At 40.0% G+C, this 18,222-nt stretch overlaps 2 protein-coding genes across 2 annotated transcripts; both read left to right on the top strand.

Annotated features, from left to right (window-relative positions):
* Positions 1 to 1,373: 1,373 nt before the first annotated feature.
* nmt1a (N-myristoyltransferase 1a) lies at positions 1,374 to 10,475 on the top strand (the record flags this gene model as incomplete). The annotated part of the gene is made up of 12 exons (XM_083895867.1): positions 1,374 to 1,552; positions 4,962 to 5,067; positions 5,193 to 5,337; positions 5,440 to 5,558; positions 5,684 to 5,775; positions 5,957 to 6,073; positions 6,227 to 6,397; positions 6,479 to 6,587; positions 6,693 to 6,863; positions 6,952 to 7,116; positions 7,305 to 7,442; positions 8,867 to 10,475. The coding sequence occupies 12 exons, from the start codon at positions 1,374 to 1,376 to the stop codon at positions 8,885 to 8,887; spliced, it is 1,533 nt and encodes a 510-aa protein (XP_083751993.1). The 3' UTR covers positions 8,888 to 10,475.
* Positions 10,476 to 11,387: 912 nt separating this feature from the next.
* Positions 11,388 to 17,197, top strand: retsat.2 (retinol saturase, tandem duplicate 2; the record flags this gene model as incomplete). The annotated part of the gene is made up of 11 exons (XM_083895790.1): positions 11,388 to 11,547; positions 13,023 to 13,205; positions 13,324 to 13,565; positions 14,070 to 14,271; positions 14,709 to 14,906; positions 14,987 to 15,106; positions 15,241 to 15,379; positions 15,591 to 15,700; positions 15,811 to 15,980; positions 16,618 to 16,777; positions 16,877 to 17,197. The coding sequence occupies 11 exons, from the start codon at positions 11,388 to 11,390 to the stop codon at positions 17,023 to 17,025; spliced, it is 1,833 nt and encodes a 610-aa protein (XP_083751916.1). The 3' UTR covers positions 17,026 to 17,197.
* Positions 17,198 to 18,222: the final 1,025 nt, after the last annotated feature.

Below are 18,222 nucleotides of genomic sequence, written 5' to 3'. Positions count from 1 at the left end.
TATTCAGACCTGTCTTTGTGAGAACATTTTGACCTTGTAAGGACATTTTGACTGGTCATGGCTTTGGAAAGGTTAAAGGTGCATTATGTAATAAATCTAAAGCAACTGGCCATAAAATCCTCCTAATATGTCACAGAGACTCAGGAATAATGTTCATATAACAAACTGAACTCACCAACGACAACAGTACAGCCAAAATATTTGCATTAAAAAAAATATTTTGCAGACTGAAAATCATGTTTATGTTTTGAAAAATCATGTTTTAGCATGTGGCACCAGTTACGTCAGAAAACGAAACCTAAAAGACCTTGGTATTTTGAATTTGAATGTAGCAACCGTTTTGGCCACATTCTTACATATGGCACCTTTAATCATTATCAGAAAAAATTTAGTTGAGTTTAGGTTAAGAGTTAGGGTTGGGTATTTAGTTGTGGTTAAGATTAAGATAAGTGTATTATTTTGTGTCCTCAGTAAGAATGCTGTACAACAATTTTTGTGTGTCTGTGAACCTCTTCAGAACATTTTGTGGTAGACCAAAGCTTGGTCCCAATGAGGCCCAATCTCATTTCTGAGGCTCAAGGTAAGGTAATTAGGTTTTTGGTTGTCTAAACAAATAAAGGTCAATGCAGTGTCCTCACAAAATTATCCTTACGTATAATGTGTGATAGTTTGTGCTGTTATGTAGAAAATGCTGAATTACTGAACCATTACTTAAGAGTGAACACATGCTACTTCACTCTGTGTAAATATTACATCAGTATCAATGGTCCATTATGATCACCTACACTGGTATATACAGTAGTACAGTATGTATACTAGTATTTCTGATTATCCTCCAAGTACCAGCAGAGGAATCCCGTGTACCACTGGTGTTACATGAACCATAGTTTGAGAACCAGTCCAGTGTATGAGAATAAGTCACATCTAATGGTAAGACTGAAAATGAATGCTGTAGAAAATGAGAGGAGATGGAAGCATGGTTCTAAAAAGGCTTATTTTGAGACTATGAAGGCCAGTTTTTTTGTTTTTTTATATGGTATATTCCATTTTAATTAGACACTGAACAACATGATGCATGTCCACCACTCACGCTTCCAATCAAACTGTACAAATAATTTGCTTGCAGGCCTTTCAAATGCACATCACATGGCTCTTGCACAAAAGCCATGTGACCTTTATGCGCTTTATTACCTAATATGAAAGACCTTTATCTACCTTTAAACTTCCTCCACAAATCAAGTGAATATACTACACTGTTGAGTCCTGGGGTCGTTTAAGTTAAGGGCTGAAGTTTGGACTTAAACCGTCCCTGCAGCGCTGTGAACATGTTTGTACTGTAAGGGGGAAAGTCTGAGGGAGAAAGAGGCGGACAGATGAGAGCCAATAACACCGAGGCGGGTTTAAAGGCGTCGACAACACGCGGTGGCCTCATCACTTCCTGGATGAAGATGGCGGATGAGAATGAGACAGCACCGATGCCGGAGAGTCAAGATGTAGAGGACCACGGGCATTGCAGCGACTGTGAGAATGAAGAGCACCAGTCTGACGACGGGTAAGATGACACGCTTTGTGCCGCGGTCATGTAAAAGTCGTCCCGGCGCAGTTTAATCCAGCAAAGCGGCTGTAAAGTAAAGTCACGGTATGCATACGGGGATGGACAGCCAACGATCGTACCGAGGTGTCCCGCCCACTTGAGTTTACCCTATTGGCTTGGAGCCACGGTCACTCATCTGTTCTGTGTTGTGATTGGCTGGGAGTGAGTTTTATTGCAAATGTGGGTGTGGTTTACTAGCGCCGTGCTATAGCACTGATAGCAAGGCGTAGGATGGGGGTGGAAATACCTTATGACATTTAACATTTCCTGGCAATTTAACGGCTTGGTATTAAAAACTCGAATAATTTTTTATCACGTTGACAGTTTTGTTGATACCCCCTGCATGCCGTTGCCGGGGCAAGACATGGCAATCTCGGTTGACACGAGCTAGGCTAGGATTTAGCTTCCATGCTATCATAGCTGTCAAAAACGCTATTGTCTGTGCTTGGATTTCGGGGCAAACAAGAGCCAAGTAAAAGTGAAACAAGCCTCGTCCGCGTGTTGTTACACATGCATTACAGTTGGGATGCATGTCCTTCAATGTGGAGTGTCTGCAAAGCGTGTTATTTTACCGATAAATGGCAGAAATGTGACGGCATTTAAATCACCATGGCTCCGAGTGGCTCTCACTAAGAACGGGCTTTAATGAGAACTCCACCTTGCCTGACACTGGCTTTTGTCAATGTTTACCAATGAGTTGAAGTTTGCTAATATAAAGGCGTGTCCTGCGGATTTTGTGGGAGGAAATGGGGAGAGAATGTGTTGCTTAAATGCTGCAGTGCAAACATTTCTGGGTTGTGACCAGACATGGGATGATAGGAGAAGTGTCTCTGCTTATCACCATGTTATGAAATATGGAAGTGTGCATTTGAAAATGATTTTGTATTTTAGCAATATGGAAGTCAAGTGAATCCCAATGCTCAGGTACTGCCCCTCTGCAGAGCCTGAATTGAAACAGCAACTTGGAGAAATTCCTAACCCTTGGAAGTTGCACTCAAAACCTGGTTTTAAGTGGGTAAATCAATTAGAAATAAGTGGGTTTAGAAAGGCCTAGGACCCGAGTTTCACTCCATGTCAACTGGATGCAACTTTTTTTAAAAATGGCATAACCAAGGTTTCTATGTATTTGGATTTCTTTGAAAAATCCTCACTTATAAGCCTTTAAGCATTGAGGGAGCAGTATGGCTTGCAGGACTTCTTTAGATGTTTACAACTGGGATATCATGTTGATAAAGTACTTGGGGGGGGGGAAAAACTAATATCTGGAATTGCTTTGTTGTGAATTTTTATTTCAGCCTACAGAGTGGATACAGGCCTCAAAACATTTAAAAATTGTATTGGGGCTTTTTCATGGAATGAAAATGGAGTATAAAATGATAAACGAATGCAAACCTTCATTAGGAAACTGATTTAAATAATGATATAAAAATCATATATGGGGGAGAAAGCCTCAAAATGTTGCCATGTTTCAAAAACCTGTTACTTAGGATACATATATTTTTAATGACTATTAAAGGGTGAAAACAAATAATGATAATGGGTTACTGGAGTGACTGGAATGATGCAGACTGCCCCTCTGGCACTTGGAAATAAATGACTAGGACTGTATGTTGGCAAGTGTCTGACATTAATTATTAATGATTTCCTTGATTTACAATTTTCTCTGCAAAGGAAATTCTTGATCGTCTTACTGCGACTGCTTTTTGTCGCAATGCTTGATGATATTTGTGCCATCCCCTCTCGTGACCTCAGTAAAGAAACAAGTAGCTACTTGTACGACTATATGTTATAGTCTTCAGTGTGTCCTGAGTGGTGAGATCAGTCGGTGGTTTTGATAAAATGGATCGGGTCAGATGGTGCCACATAAATAATCACCAAGTAAATCCAGTGCCTGGCTCGCATATAGCAACCCTGATATTGATACTCTTCATCATTAGCAGCCACTTGATTATCATGTAAGGGAGATGCACATATTAATAGGGTGGCTGCATTATTGACGTTAATATTAAAACCAGATTGATTTTTCAAACCTGGCTCGTTCGCTCAGTTTTTAATGCTTAAAAACAAATCTTATTGGTTATGTGAGTCCTGTTAAGACTTAAAGTTCCAGGCACCTAAAGAAGTGAAATACTTTATTGTTTCTTTTGAGAATCTACACAAAAATGGGACCTACCACTGCTTAAAGGTGAAAATCTTAACCCCATTTTATCTGATGGAAATGTGAGCGTCACTGTTTTTTTGTAAACGGCAACATATTTCCCTCTTTCACACACAGAAACAAAGAAGTGTTCGGACTGTTAACTGGTCTGCTCTGCTGAAATGGAAGCCCGTAGAAACAAAAACTATTGAATGCTTTGTTGTCCATTGTCCCAGTCAGTCACTGACCCCCTGTACATACATATGTCCACACCGTGTAGAAGCCACACAACCTTCCTCCACAGGTCATGTGATTCACCATCTGTGCTGGTGTTGCACTTAAGTTCTCTGCCTCTCTCTCTTCTCTTGGGCGCTAATAGGATTATCCTCTGTAAGTATTCATGCTCTCACAGGCTAGAAGATTGGATAGGTGGTGGGGATGTGTGCCTCCTTAGGTTTAAACTGATCAGGAAAGCGGGTTATGACACAGAGGGTTGTGGGAGGGGGTTGCAGCTGCTAGACTGCAGTCTGATGTCCATATTTTATCATTTTTAATGTCTGTCCTACACATTAATATCACACCTTTTTATGTCGTAATAGTTGTTTATCTTAACCTAGGATTGACACCGTTAAGGCAACCAAACTGTGTTTGACTGTGCTCAACAATGAATAACCAATACTTTATTTCACTCCTGAAATGAAATAGTATTTTAAATAATTAGAATTGTTACTATTTTAGTTTCCACTAAAATCTTGCACTAAAATAGTAATACACAGCTAGTTTATTTAAAGCTAAAAAGAGAAGTTAATGTACTGAAAATGTGTATTGCTCTCTGACTCTGTCTTCACCATTTGATTTGTCATCTTTATTTGACTGATGTGATGGTGTGTTTGAGGTTGGATAAAAGCTGGACTCTGTGAAGCAGTGAACACAGTGTCAAATTAAATATTATAAATTAATATCATCTTAATTTATAGTTAAAACACAGGAAACCTGTGTGTAGTTTGACACAAAGTGTTCTACATCTGCTTTAATTAAAATCTACTTTTGGTACAACGTGTACGTTTTTAAACAATATTTTACTTGGCGAAGTGTTTATAAAGCATCTTTAATCACCCTGGCTATTGCGTTGTAAGTGTATTATAGGTAGAAAAACCTTTTGTAGAGGCTGTGGCTTTTCTCTGGGATGGCAGACTAACACAGATGCCTTCTATTTCTGTCCTGTTTCAGTGACAGGGGTCTGGCTGACGACACTGGTGCCAAGAAGAAGAAGAAGAGGCAGAAAAAGAAGAAGAAAACTGGTGCCACAGAGGCAGCTCAGGACACCCTTGCCAAGGTACATGCATGTTTTAGATTTTTGTGTTAAATGATCTGTTCATCCAAGTTAAATCTGTAAAGATATGATTTACTGTGTCAGCGCTACTACAGGGTTGAATTAACTGTTATTTGCTTTGCAAACAGGTGAATTCATTGCCAGCTGATAAGCTACAGGAGATCCAAAAGGCTATTGAACTGTTCTCTGTCGGCCAAGGCCCTGCCAAAACCATGGAAGAGGCAAGTCGGAGGAGTTATCAATTTTGGGATACACAACCTGTGCCCAAGCTAGGTATGTCATTAGTCATATCTCAAAGCTCTTATCCAACTGAGTGGGAGTTGGACTGGTATGTTTCTACACCCTGTTTCCTGACATTTTCTCGTTTTCTTTCAGGGGAGACGGTGACATCACACGGATGCATTGAGCCGGATAAAGACCAAATCCGAGAGGAGCCCTACAGCCTTCCACAGGGCTTCAGCTGGGACACCCTCGACCTGGGAGATTCTGCTGTGGTAAGGAAGTGGAATTTTAGTATTAGTATGAATGTTTCATGAATCTGGACTTAGCACATATGCTCTTATTCATTTATTTTTTCTGCTTTTGAATACATCTTAAATGTCTTCTCCTCCTAAACCAGCTCAAGGAACTGTACACTCTCCTCAACGAGAACTATGTGGAAGATGATGACAACATGTTCAGATTTGACTACTCGCCTGACTTCCTCCTCTGGTAATTCATGTCATGTCTCTGAGATATATATATATAAATATATATATTTATATATATTTGATTATTTTTTTACACCTGAGAAAGATGTGAAATCGAAAGTTAGTAATGTGCTTTGTGGCATTTTTAATGAAGGACACTGTGGGATGATCTGTTGCATTGTACTGACTTTTGTCTCTTTCAGGGCCTTGCGGCCTCCTGGCTGGCTGCCCCAGTGGCACTGTGGAGTGAGGGTTAACTCCAACCAGAAGCTGGTGGGCTTTATCAGTGCCATTCCTGCTTCTATCCGCATCTATGACGCGTAAGCCACACAACAGCATCCAAAGACACAAACTTTGTTGTCCTTATGCAGAAGTTACCCTAAAATGTAACAACAAAATGTTGTGGTGCTGAGAGTTTGTTCATTTACTCATGGTTTTTTTTTTTGTTGTTTTTTTTTTGTTTTTGTTTTTAGAGAAAAGAAAATGGTCGAGATCAATTTCCTCTGTGTCCACAAGAAGCTTCGCTCCAAGCGAGTCGCTCCGGTTCTGATCAGAGAGATCACCAGACGGGTCAACCTGCAGGGCATCTTTCAGGCGGTGTACACCGCTGGAGTGGTACTGCCCAAACCTGTAGGCACCTGCAGGTAAGTTTTACAGAGTCGTGCACTCTGCTTTTCATCTTACGTTGTTGTTTAATGCTTATTTAATAATATTTCTTCGCTTAGGTACTGGCATCGTTCTCTGAACCCACGCAAACTAATCGAGGTGAAGTTCTCTCACCTGAGCAGGAACATGACTATGCAGCGCACCATGAAGTTGTACCGTCTGCCTGAGGTTGGTGAAAATGCAGACAGTCTCACAATACACATTCACTGCATTTAAATCTGTCTCGTATCTCTTCCAACGAGCCTTAATCCTCATCCATGTCTTCTCCCTCAGGCTCCGAAGACATCGGGTCTGCGGCCAATGACCAAGAAGGATGTGCCACTTGTGCATCGCCTCCTCCGTGAGTACTTGAACCTGTTCAGCCTGGTTCCTGTCATGAGCCCGGAAGAGGTGGAACACTGGCTGCTGCCCCAGGAGAATATTATTGACACTTATGTGGTAGAGGTAAAAAAAAACTTTTATGACACATTGTGTCCTTCTATCATGTTTTACACAGCAGTAGATTTCATAAAGGTGTATGCTCTCTTGACAGAACGATGGCAAAGTGACAGATCTTCTGAGTTTTTACACATTGCCCTCTACCATCATGAATCACCCCGTGCACCGCAGTCTAAAGGCAGCGTACTCCTTCTACAACGTGCACACCACCACCACACTGCTCGACCTGATGTCTGACGCCCTCATCTTGGCCAAATGGGTGCGTTTCTCTTCAACCCACGCATGCTTGTTCTGTTAAAGCTGTAGTGTGTCATTTTACCCACTACATTGAAGTCATGTTGTCACTGATGGTGTTTTGGTGACAGAAGTTACACACTGGCGCTTTTTTTTTTTTTAATATACTTTTTAAGTTAACTCTCATTTGTCTTCTCACCTTGTCTTATCCAGAAAGGGTTTGATGTCTTCAATGCACTGGATCTAATGGAAAACAAGACTTTCTTGGAGAAGCTAAAGTTTGGCATCGGCGACGGGAACCTCCAGTATTATCTCTACAATTGGAAGTGTCCCAGTATGGGGTCAGAAAAGGTACATTTTCTTGGGCAAAATCTTTTTATAATGACTATACCATCTATTACTGTCAGTGCTTTGTGCTGCTCTCCCTCACCATCTTCCTCTCCTGGTTGAGCAGGTGTAGATGTGCCAACGTTACGTACCACTGCATTATAGCTGCGGTTAAAATTGCAAATGTTAAATCAACGGAGTTCAGAGTTTTGTTTATCTTTTGACGGCGTATACTGAAATTACATTAAGAACACTAGGCAGTGGATTAAACCCTGAGCTTGAAAGCGCATGAGAAAGGTGCCTTTACTTGGTAGACGGGGTGCCCGCATTGGAGCGATATGTAGCTGGATGTTGTACCAGTGTGCTATGTTGCTGTTTGTCTCAGAATGAGAACAGACTGCAGGTGTTAAAGAAACACCAGTCGCTAGGTAATGATGTTTTTCTGTCGCCCAATCAGCTAACTGTCGTGGGTCTACCGTTACTCTGGTACCCCAAGGGAAGGGTACTGTAAGAAATATATACCAAACTGTTCCATCTGGTGGAAACACTGCTTAATGGCCTCTGTGTCTGGAGGATGGGAATACCTGAATCCCAGACTTAAAAATCAAATACCCATGGAATAGATGATCAGTAAAATATGTATTTTTGTGTAGTCACCACTACAAAGTCCTCAATCAAAGCACTGTCCCTATTGCTTGCTTTAGGCTTCACTGTCATACTGTCCACGTCCGCATGTTCACACAGGTCTGCTAGGGTCCATGTCGTGAAATGTTTGTACCGTGTTTATTATTATTATTGTTGTGTGTGTGTGTGTTCAAAAGAGGCAACTAAGCGAATGGTCACTATGTAAACTTGCTTGAGGTTTTAACGACATCCCCTGGTACTCAGACATGTACAGCTCAGTGATCAAAGTATATAAGGATATGGAAATGAGTGTGAACTCTGTAAAGTACGACATTGGAGGCCCATTTGTTGGTTAATCCATCTTATTATTGCCAATTATTGTGTGTCCAACCATCTTCTACTGCTTTATTCTCCACACGAGGGGCATTGGGGGGTGGCTGTGACAATCCCAGCCGACATAGGGCGAAAGGCGGGGTACGCGATGGACAGACCGCCAGTCCATCTAGATGTCCATCATCCAATTTAGAGTGTCCAATTTACCTAATCCCCATATTGTATGTTTTTGGACTGTGGGAGGAAGCCGGAGAACCCGGCGAAAACATGCAAACCACAATGCAGAAAGACCCTTGTTCTGAACAGGTCGATAACCCAGGTCTTCTTGCTGTAGAGGCGACAGTGCTAGCTGTGTATTGTCAGTTTTGATAAATAATCTGGGGTATGTTGTCTTTATTGGTTTTGACTTGTTAGCAATTGTATTGTGTATTTTGTGTTTATGTCTTTTAAAGAAACTACTTTCCTAACAGCCCCTACTTCTTTCTTCTCAGGTTGGGTTGGTGCTGCAGTGACCTCCCTCTACATCATAAGTGAGTGTCACCAACAGACCAGGAGACCGCACCACCATCGCACTGACCACCTGACGGATGGACTGATGACTTCCTGCTCCAGGAAAGGAAAACCCACCGCCCATTTTTACTTTTTGACCTTTTGAACTTTGATACCTGCACTACCGCTGCCAGGCGTGGAGAGCTGAGAAGACTCCTCAGCTCTTTCTCCTGCCTCAGTCACATGGACCTTAAGCCATTGTAGTTGCCATCGCAAAACAACTGTGTCGCATCTGAAAGCTGTCGTGACTGTACCAAACACATACACACGAGAACAGTCGCACAGATTAACTCTGTGCCAAACACTCACATTGGGCATTCTTTCAAACTGTTCAATAATTGTAAATAATTGTCAAACAAAATTGCGGATTATGCCCCAACACATACAGATGAGAAGGTTTTTATTGTATTCGAAATGTTATGTGCTTTTTCTTTGCAACTAAAACACAGTAGAGGCTCAAAAAGATGAGGTAATAAATACCAAATGTGACACCGGATAAGGGTCTCTGCTAAGACTTCTCTCATCATGCGTTGACCAGGTCTTTTTTTAAAGTTATTTCTCATCTAACCCTCTGTTCCAAAAGTCCTTCTAAAGATGTCCCACTCTGCTTGAAGATGTGTTTCCCAGAACTGGTGCACGTAGTCCAGAGGTTTCCTCATCTGTATTAACTTTCATGAGCTTACTGCACTAACTAAGGAGATGCAGGAGAAAGAAACTGACTAGTAATAACACACCAACTTGACTGGAGGAGAATAATTTGAATCGTTTTTGGTTGAGCTTTGACTGCTACAGAGAGGCAGAAAGACATTTTGATGGTGTTTAATCAGCACGTGTTGTGAGCAGGAATCGGATTTAACTTTGTCCCAGTTACAATGTTAACCGGGAGTAATTTAAATATTGATCATTATTCTCAATGTTTCAAGGGCTTGGGTCAAAATAAGAGACTGAAAATACTTTACAGTGATTTTAAATTCTACTTTTTTTTTGGAACTGTGCAGATTTTTCTTGTGAAATCTCACATCAAGTCTAAAAAAATAATAATAATAACAAATAATATAGACAGACATACCCAAAAGGAAAGTGTGAAACTCCCAGGGGACAGGTTTATATGTACATTTTAAGCACTGTGTCAGACTTTTTGCTTGATAAAGGCTTAATCAAACATGTCTTTGTCTCATTTAATAAAATGATCTTATACTATTTATTAGGACACGGTTATAAAGTTACGACAAGCGTGCGGTTTTATTAAGACATCTGAAATGTGAGTCTCGTGGGTAACATTTCACTTCATACGGTATCTTAAAGTGAATACGCTGTTTCCATCGGTTCTAATTTGACTTTTCTTGGTGGGTGTTGTAGCTGGGCCTGTGAAGATGACGCAAACAAAGTGTTTCCTGTGTGAGTTGTTGGTTCTATTCTGCATACGGGTGTGAAAGTGAATGAAGAAAATAAAAACATAATGGGTCTCATGGCATTGCAGGAAACAAATGTGAACATGCAGGTGATTTTTCTTTTTTTTTTGAGCAAAGAAAAAAAGGAAAAAAAATAAAATCTAGAAGTCAACTGTGAGGTTTTTGTGTGTTCTTGCGGGAGGGAGGTGATCAAGTCGGATGAAATGTGCCTTTAAATCAGGGCACACATGAGTCGTGGTCCTGAGACATTAATACTAATGTCAAGGTCAAATTTATATAGCACCTTTAAAAGAACAACTTTTGCTCATTAAGACTACATAAATATCAAAACTCTTTTCTGCCACTATTGTGAGATTCTAAGTCATAATTTTGAGATGTGTGGCATATTTATGGAACTTGGCAACATGCTGAAAATATAGGGAGTGCTTGGGCCAATAATTTTAAGTAATTTAGTCTTTTCTGTAGTGAAATATCTACCAATTGAAATAGTTTACAGTGAAATATTGCGATATATTGTGTGGCAATATTATGTATATATATATAACCTTTTTTTAAAACTGATGTTAGAAATAAATCAATAAATTCAGTCCACTAGATGGTGCCAAATTTCTCACTAGAGCTGAGAGTATTTGTAACAAATACTAACAAATAGTATTTTGCAAAATCGTGGTAGTATTGTATTGTTGTGTCTCTGGTGATTTGTGTCTCATAATTATGTCTAATTTGACTTTGTAATCAAGAAATAATGTAATTTTCTACATGTCCCCCTGTTTTTTGTAAAACAGTAAATGTGAAAAATGCACGTATATATATAAAAAATAAAAATAATAATTTCATGATTTAATTTTTAATAGTAAATCACAGTCGGCGTATGCGTTGAGTTGATTGGTCCAAGCGTATCTCAGTGCTGCCTCTGATTGGCTGACGAGAGGAGCTGCGGGTAGGCGGGGCTTAACGCGGAAGAGACGACAGTGGACAGTAGAGTTTGACACATCTGTCCCCGCAGTCCTGCTGTCATTGTCCTCGCTGCAGTTGTCCTAACTGCGACACAATGTGGCTCAGCGTCGCGCTCGTCGGTGTCGCCGTGGTCGTATTTATATTAAAGTATGTCCTCAGCGGCTCTGGACCGAACCCCTTTGACAGGGACACGCGTGAACCGCTGAAGAAGATGGTCCTCAACAAGAAAGAGAAAAATAAAGTGCTCAAACAAGGTGAGTTCGACTTTTTCTGCAGCACGAACTTCCTCCTGAAGTTAAACAAACTCCACTCCTTATTTCACACACGTGCACATATTACATAATAAAGTAAGGCAAATGTCACCTAATATGGCTGCAAGTTTTTCCTTTTTTTTTTTTTTTACATTACACACTATTACACACACACACTATTGCAGTCAGTTTTGTATAAAATACCATACATGGATACTTCCATTTAAAAAGAACACGTATCTAACCAGAAAATGACTTTGGTCCAAGTTGAAGTCACTTTTTAGGATATTTCTTAAAGTTTAGTAAAAATCTTAAAAGTACATGAGATTTACTGTACTTAAGTGTCACAAGTAATTATCTGATGTAAAATGTACTTAAGTTTAGGAAATAAAAATATTAAAAAGGTAAGGAATTAGGATTGAGCAATGGTGGCTCAGTGGTAGTTTGTGTGTTAAATTCCTGTCCCTGCTTGTCTACAGCTCTATATAAATACAGACCATACAGACCATTACCAACTCTTCTTCTTCTGATTTTATTTGGTAGTAATGAATAACCAAGATAGTTAGAGGAAATGTAGTGGAGTAAAAATAAAAGTTGCTCGAAATATGAATGACAAAGTAAGTACTGTAACGACGTATTTGTTATATTACAACACTGACCACTGTTTTATATAAGTAGATAGAATACTTTTCAAGCAAACGGTGGACAAATTCAATGGAAAATCCCAGCAGATCAGCAGTTTTTGAAATACTCTGGCACCAACAAACATTCTGATGCTCTGTTTGAACTTCAGCGGGTCGTCCTGACCATGTCTTCATGATTAAATAAATGCGTCCAGCTGCTGCCATGTGAGAGGACTGAGATGTGTTATTATGTCTGGTTCTGGACTCTGGGGACAAAAAAGTGCATTGACAAAAATATCAGTTACAGTACCCCACAGTTGTTGTTCCTCATTAGAAATTACAAGGAGATTAGCTGCAGCTCCCTTAAATTGACATAATTGTCATAAATATTTTGTTTATCTTTAGGCCAAATTACTTTAGTGGTATAATTTTACAGTTACATTAATTTTGTTTTTTTTCTGTTTTGATTGCACTGTTAAAAAAAACTAAAACTAAAAATCCTATCGCTGCTTTATCTCATGTCCAGTACTGGTGTTTCTTTGGTGTTTTTTATGCCTTTTCTCTTGTGGCTTTAATGAATGAATGATGTATATGTGAGCAGCGTTTATTCCATCTTAATCAAATTTGTGGGGGAAAAATCTCTCTAAAACCAACATTTTGAAAATGAAAGTCACCATTTGACTAAGACAGTTAAGTGGTTGATGGCAATAAATCTCGTCTTTCGATGTTGGATAAAAGGCCATTTTAGGCCATTATTATATCGTATGATTCCTCAGAGTGAAAAAAAACTGTCGATTTGCCCTTTTGCGCCTAAGCTGAGCTATGGTTTGAACATTTGTTGCCTTTTTTCATCAGGATTTGTGGCCAGTAAAGTCCCCGACAACCTGGATGCTATCATCGTCGGCAGTGGGATTGGCGGGCTCGGGCTCGGGGTGCTGCTGGCCAAAGTTGGAAAGAAAGTTCTGATTCTGGAGCAGCACGATCGGGCCGGGGGATGCTGTCACACATTCACTGAGAAGGGTTTTGAGTTTGATGTCGGTGAGAAGCACTTATTTTCTTGTTTCAGCAAATAAAGAAGATGGGTGTCTTAGTTCAAAACAGTTTAAAATCTTGGTGTATGATCACATAAAATGTTCCCGTCCTTTTGCTTCTTCAGGAATCCACTACATCGGGGATCTGCTGGAACACAAGCCTTTCCGCTGCATGCTGGACCAGTTGACCAATGGACAACTGCAGTGGGAGCCTCTGGAAAACCCCTTTGACCAAGTCGTTCTGGGACCTCCAGAAAACCGCCGCTGCTACCCCATCTACAGCGGCAGGAACCGCTTCCCAGACGAGCTGAAGAAGTGTTTCCCTGGAGAGGAGAAGGCCATTGACGAGTATATGAGGCTGGTCAAGGTAGGGGAATGTTTCACCTTAAATAAAAAGAACACAACTATCAATCAGAGCTTAGTGGAATACATAGACTTGGCCATGTGCCTTTTCTCTCACTGCACTTTAGCACATGAATGCTTTATTATCTAGATTTCTGTTGCTGTCACTGGCATTTCTCAAAGGTTCAAGGGTTGGTAAATCAAAGGTTAGGGTAATTATTGAGGTCTCTTGTGAATTGACACACAGTATTACATTGTGTCCAGACTTGGTTGCATCAGTTTCACTTGATGATGACACAAAGATAAAGGAATGCCAGTTTCTTTAATAGTGTGGAACCATTTAAGTATCATCTCTATGTAACTGCTATTTTTCCTGTGAACGATTCATTTTTCCAGTTTTTGATTCAAAACACAGAACAGCAGTGTTTACTCTGGGAAGCAAAAGTATACTCAAGACACAAAGGAAACAATGTCCATGACACAGATACGCAGCATCTCAATCCTCTTCATCTGTGTGCTTTATCTCCAGAAAGCTGGCCGGGGCATTTGGCTCCTCGCTATGTTGAAGCAATGTCCCGTTCCCATAGCTAAGCTGCTGGTGTACTCTGGCCTGGCCAAGCATCTGTCTTTCTTCTTCAAAATGGCGCCACGCAGCCTGACAGAAGTGGTCAATGAACTGACAGAGAATAAAGACCTCCGGGCTGTTTTCTCCTACATCTTTGGCACCTACGGTAGGCAACATACAGTTCTATTGATGTAATGAGGTTTTCTCTTTGTGTTTTCTGTGATCAAATAACGATTGGATTGTGCTTCACAACATGCAATTACACCTGGTATTAACATGCGTCTCTGATCATGTCACCTCCCCTTCTGTGTGCTGCCATACCAACAAATGCTTTTCCCCACTTCTTTGCATGGGAAGAAGTTTTGACAAGCAGAAACATTGGAGATATTTAAACTTCTAGTCTTCTGCGTCTCCGACTACCTCTTGAAGTGGTTTTGGCAGATCGCATAACAATCAGTCCTGGGATGTATTAACACCTGTTCGCAAGTGGTCAGATGCTATCCGAATGCAATCCGATCCCAGAAAATGTATTTTAATGCCAGGTGTAAAGGGGGCTTTTGACTTTGCTGCTCACAGTTGTTTTCCCCCTCTCTGAATCTGTAGGTAACATGCCCAAAGATGCCAGTTTCTCTATGCACAGCCTGCTGGTCACTCATTACCTGAATGGTGCCTGGTACCCTAAAGGTGGAGCCAGTGAAATTGCCTACCATATGATCCCTATCATCGAGAAGGCTGGTGGTGCCGTGCTAGTTCGAGCTCCGGTGAACAGAATCTTGTTCAATGAGGCCAAGGAAGCTTACGGTATGCGTTATACTTGTTTTCCCTGCTGATACACATTCATAACATGCTGAAGGGAGACTCACTGTTTCTTTGCTCTTAAGGTGTGAGTGTCATGAAAGGTCAGGAGGAAATCCACATCCATGCCCCTATGGTCATCTCCAATGCTGGAATATTCAACACCTACCAGAAGCTGTTGCCGAAAGAGCTCCAGGCCATGCCAGGTTAGGAAGAAATCAGTACTGCATATATATATATATATACATATATATATTCTTTTATAAACCAATTCTTTATGAATGAAATGTCAGTGTTTCGAAGCTTTTTGCTGAGTTGTGTTATTTGTTGTGTCTTGCAGCCATCCAGAAGCAGCTGGGTATGATGAAGAACGGTGAAGGTGGCCTGAGTGTGTTTTTGGGTCTGAATGGAACAAAGGAGGAGCTTGGCCTGAAAGCAGACAACTACTGGATCTTTGCTGAGAACAACTTTGATGAACTGTACGTTTTGTTTAATTTAGTATCCACTGCCTGTCATTATGTCTCTTATATACTGCAAACTGACAAGTTTCATCAATTTGTACGGTGTAATGATTTGCTGATAACATTAAAATTTACTTTTTTTTGTTGCACTTTTATGACCTTGTAGTCACTCTTAATGGGTTTTAGATTCAATTGTGTGAGAATTTAGCAAATGTGATTTTATTTACAGGGTGGTGCAGTATCTAAATGGAAATAGGGAAGAGTCTGCTAAAAAGGTTCCCCTGCTGTTTGTTGCCTCTCCATCAGCTAAGGATCCAACCTGGGAGGAAAGATCACCAGGTATAAGAACATCAGATGCAGCAAGCTCAGCTCTGTATAAAACTGAATACGGATTCTCAGTTAAAAAAGCCTGTATTGTGTTGCTTTATCATTGTTTCCCTTCACATTAGGTAAGTCCACCTTGAGTCTGGTCAGCTTTGCCAACTACAAATGGTTTGAGGAATGGAAGGACGACAAAGTGACAAACAGAGGGGCTGAATACAAGGAGCTGAAACAGATTTTCATCGACTCTATCCTGGAGGTGGTCATGGACGTTTTCCCTAAAATAACCAGAGACAAGGTAAAGACTCGGGGTCATGACAAAATAATCAAACCTAGTGATTATGTTTTTTTAAATGATCCTTCTCTGCTTGGACATACTGTATGCATCCTCTCAGACGTTGATATTGACATGATATTTTAATAGAATTATCATGGTGCACTTGGATTACAATCTAATTTTATGTGAGAAAAATGAATGGACTTCATTCCAAGGACTTGTTTATATTCTTGAGTCAGTAGAACTAATTCTCCATAGAAAACTGCAAAATGTGTGCTCTAAAGCAGCACTGCAGGATATGTATATTTTTATAAGGCAGAAAATGTATTGAATAAGATTAGTTTATTTAGTATATGGGATTATATTATATATATACTTTATTTATTAATTTATGAAAATTGTGACTAGGGCTGCAACTCATTATTATTTTCATGAATGATCTATCATTTGAGCCATAAAATGTTGAAAACGTTGATCGGTGTTTTTCAAACCTGCAAATAATGTTCAAATGTCTTGTTTTGTATACAAAGAAACCCGAAAAATATTCACTTTTAAGAAGCTGAAGTTGACGATCAATAATTGATTAGTTGTTACAGCCTTAGTTAAGTCTCAAATACGCGATGCACATATAAACATGTATGTTTTTGTGTTTGTGTAGATTGAATTTGTTGATGCCGGAACCCCCATCACAAACACACACTACATTGGAGCCCCCAAAGGTGAAATCTATGGCGCGGATCACGGCATCGCCCGCTTCGACCCCGAACTCAGCGCTACAGTGAGACCTCAGACTCCACTGAAGAACCTCTACCTAACAGGTCAGTCCATCCACAGTTTGCACTCTGATTCCCGACCCCTGACAGGGTTGTATCGTGTATGATTGACGCTTCGGCACGTGTCATGTCTTTGCCTTACAGGCCAGGATGTGTTTCTCTGTGGCTTTGCTGGTGGTCTCGCCGGAGCACTCACCTGTGGCTCGGCCATTCTCAACCGCAACCTCCATCTGGACGCCATCGCGCTGGCAAAGAAATCAAAATTCCAGAGCAACAAATGTAAAAATGAGTAGCTGCTTGACAACGTTCACAACTGAGTAACTAAAATTAACCAGTAAACATTGAAGTGCCGTGGTACAGAGTACTAAAAAGGAAGTGTAATTATCCACTTTGACTTATACTGCATTGTGAAATATGCATAAATACATAAAAAAAATTTATTATTTGTGCAGTAAAGTTATGAGTGGAGTGTTTCATGTCTGAGGTTAAGGTAAATGAGCTTTCAGACAACCTTTTTTATTTCAATTTATCAGTTATCATTATTGTTTGGTTTGCAATTTGTAACAAGTTTAAAACAAAAATACTTAAATGGTAAAAACAATAAATGCCATGCCACATTATTTTGATGTACAGTGCATATTTATGATTACAATATTATGGCTCTCTCTCTCTCAACAGGTAACTTCAGGGTCTTTTCTTATTAGTGGTTGATGGTGGCTTCACATCCACCAATGTCTGTTTTTAACTAAGTTTGAATTACTGCCAACTATTTTGATAATCTAATCAAATTAGTGTTTCTTTGATATCGGCTTCTTAGCTGTTCCTTTATGTTGGTAAATCATGGTTAAACAGCAAACAGTTATTTTAGGTGTCAAATCAAAAAAAAATTATAGGAAAACAATCATAGTGGCAGCAATAAACTCAATATTGGTCGATAGATTTGAGATTTCCTACCTAACACGTAATCCTGCATTGCTGTTGTCTCTGGTAAAAGCCCATTCAATCTCCTCTTCACTCTTAACTGTTTGTTTATTTGGTTTGTTTGTTTAATTTGTTTTTATTTACTGGACTCAAAACAGGACGCCCCTTCTTTTGCACCTGAACGCATCATCATGTGTTCACACAGGTGAACACGTGAAAGAGGAGTGGACACAGTGGGGAAAATGGACCATTTTTAGCTTTCTGATTAGTTGACGAACTAAAGGGGGTGTGATTTTCTCTGATATTTCTGTCAAACTGGCGGCAGGTCGGTGTCGACATTAGTCTGTAGGCAGTCTTAAAGGTAAGTGAAAGCGACACAAACTAAAAAAATCAACATATTAACGAGATATTAACAGTAATTATCTTTACTTTATGACTGTAACGGGTGATAATTACCTGCTAGCTAACCTAAACACCTCATTAACCTAAAACCAGGTGACTGCAGGTTTATATATGTCAAAAACGACATATTTAAGTGTTGTCATTCTATTATGGACATGTTTGTGGAC

This window comes from Microchirus variegatus, assembly GCF_963457635.1.
Source record: "Microchirus variegatus genome assembly, chromosome: 10".
NCBI classification, from domain to species: Eukaryota; Metazoa; Chordata; class Actinopteri; order Pleuronectiformes; family Soleidae; genus Microchirus; species Microchirus variegatus.
The sequence above is the reverse complement of the archived record's forward strand: the minus strand, read 5'-3'. Positions and strand labels throughout refer to the sequence as shown.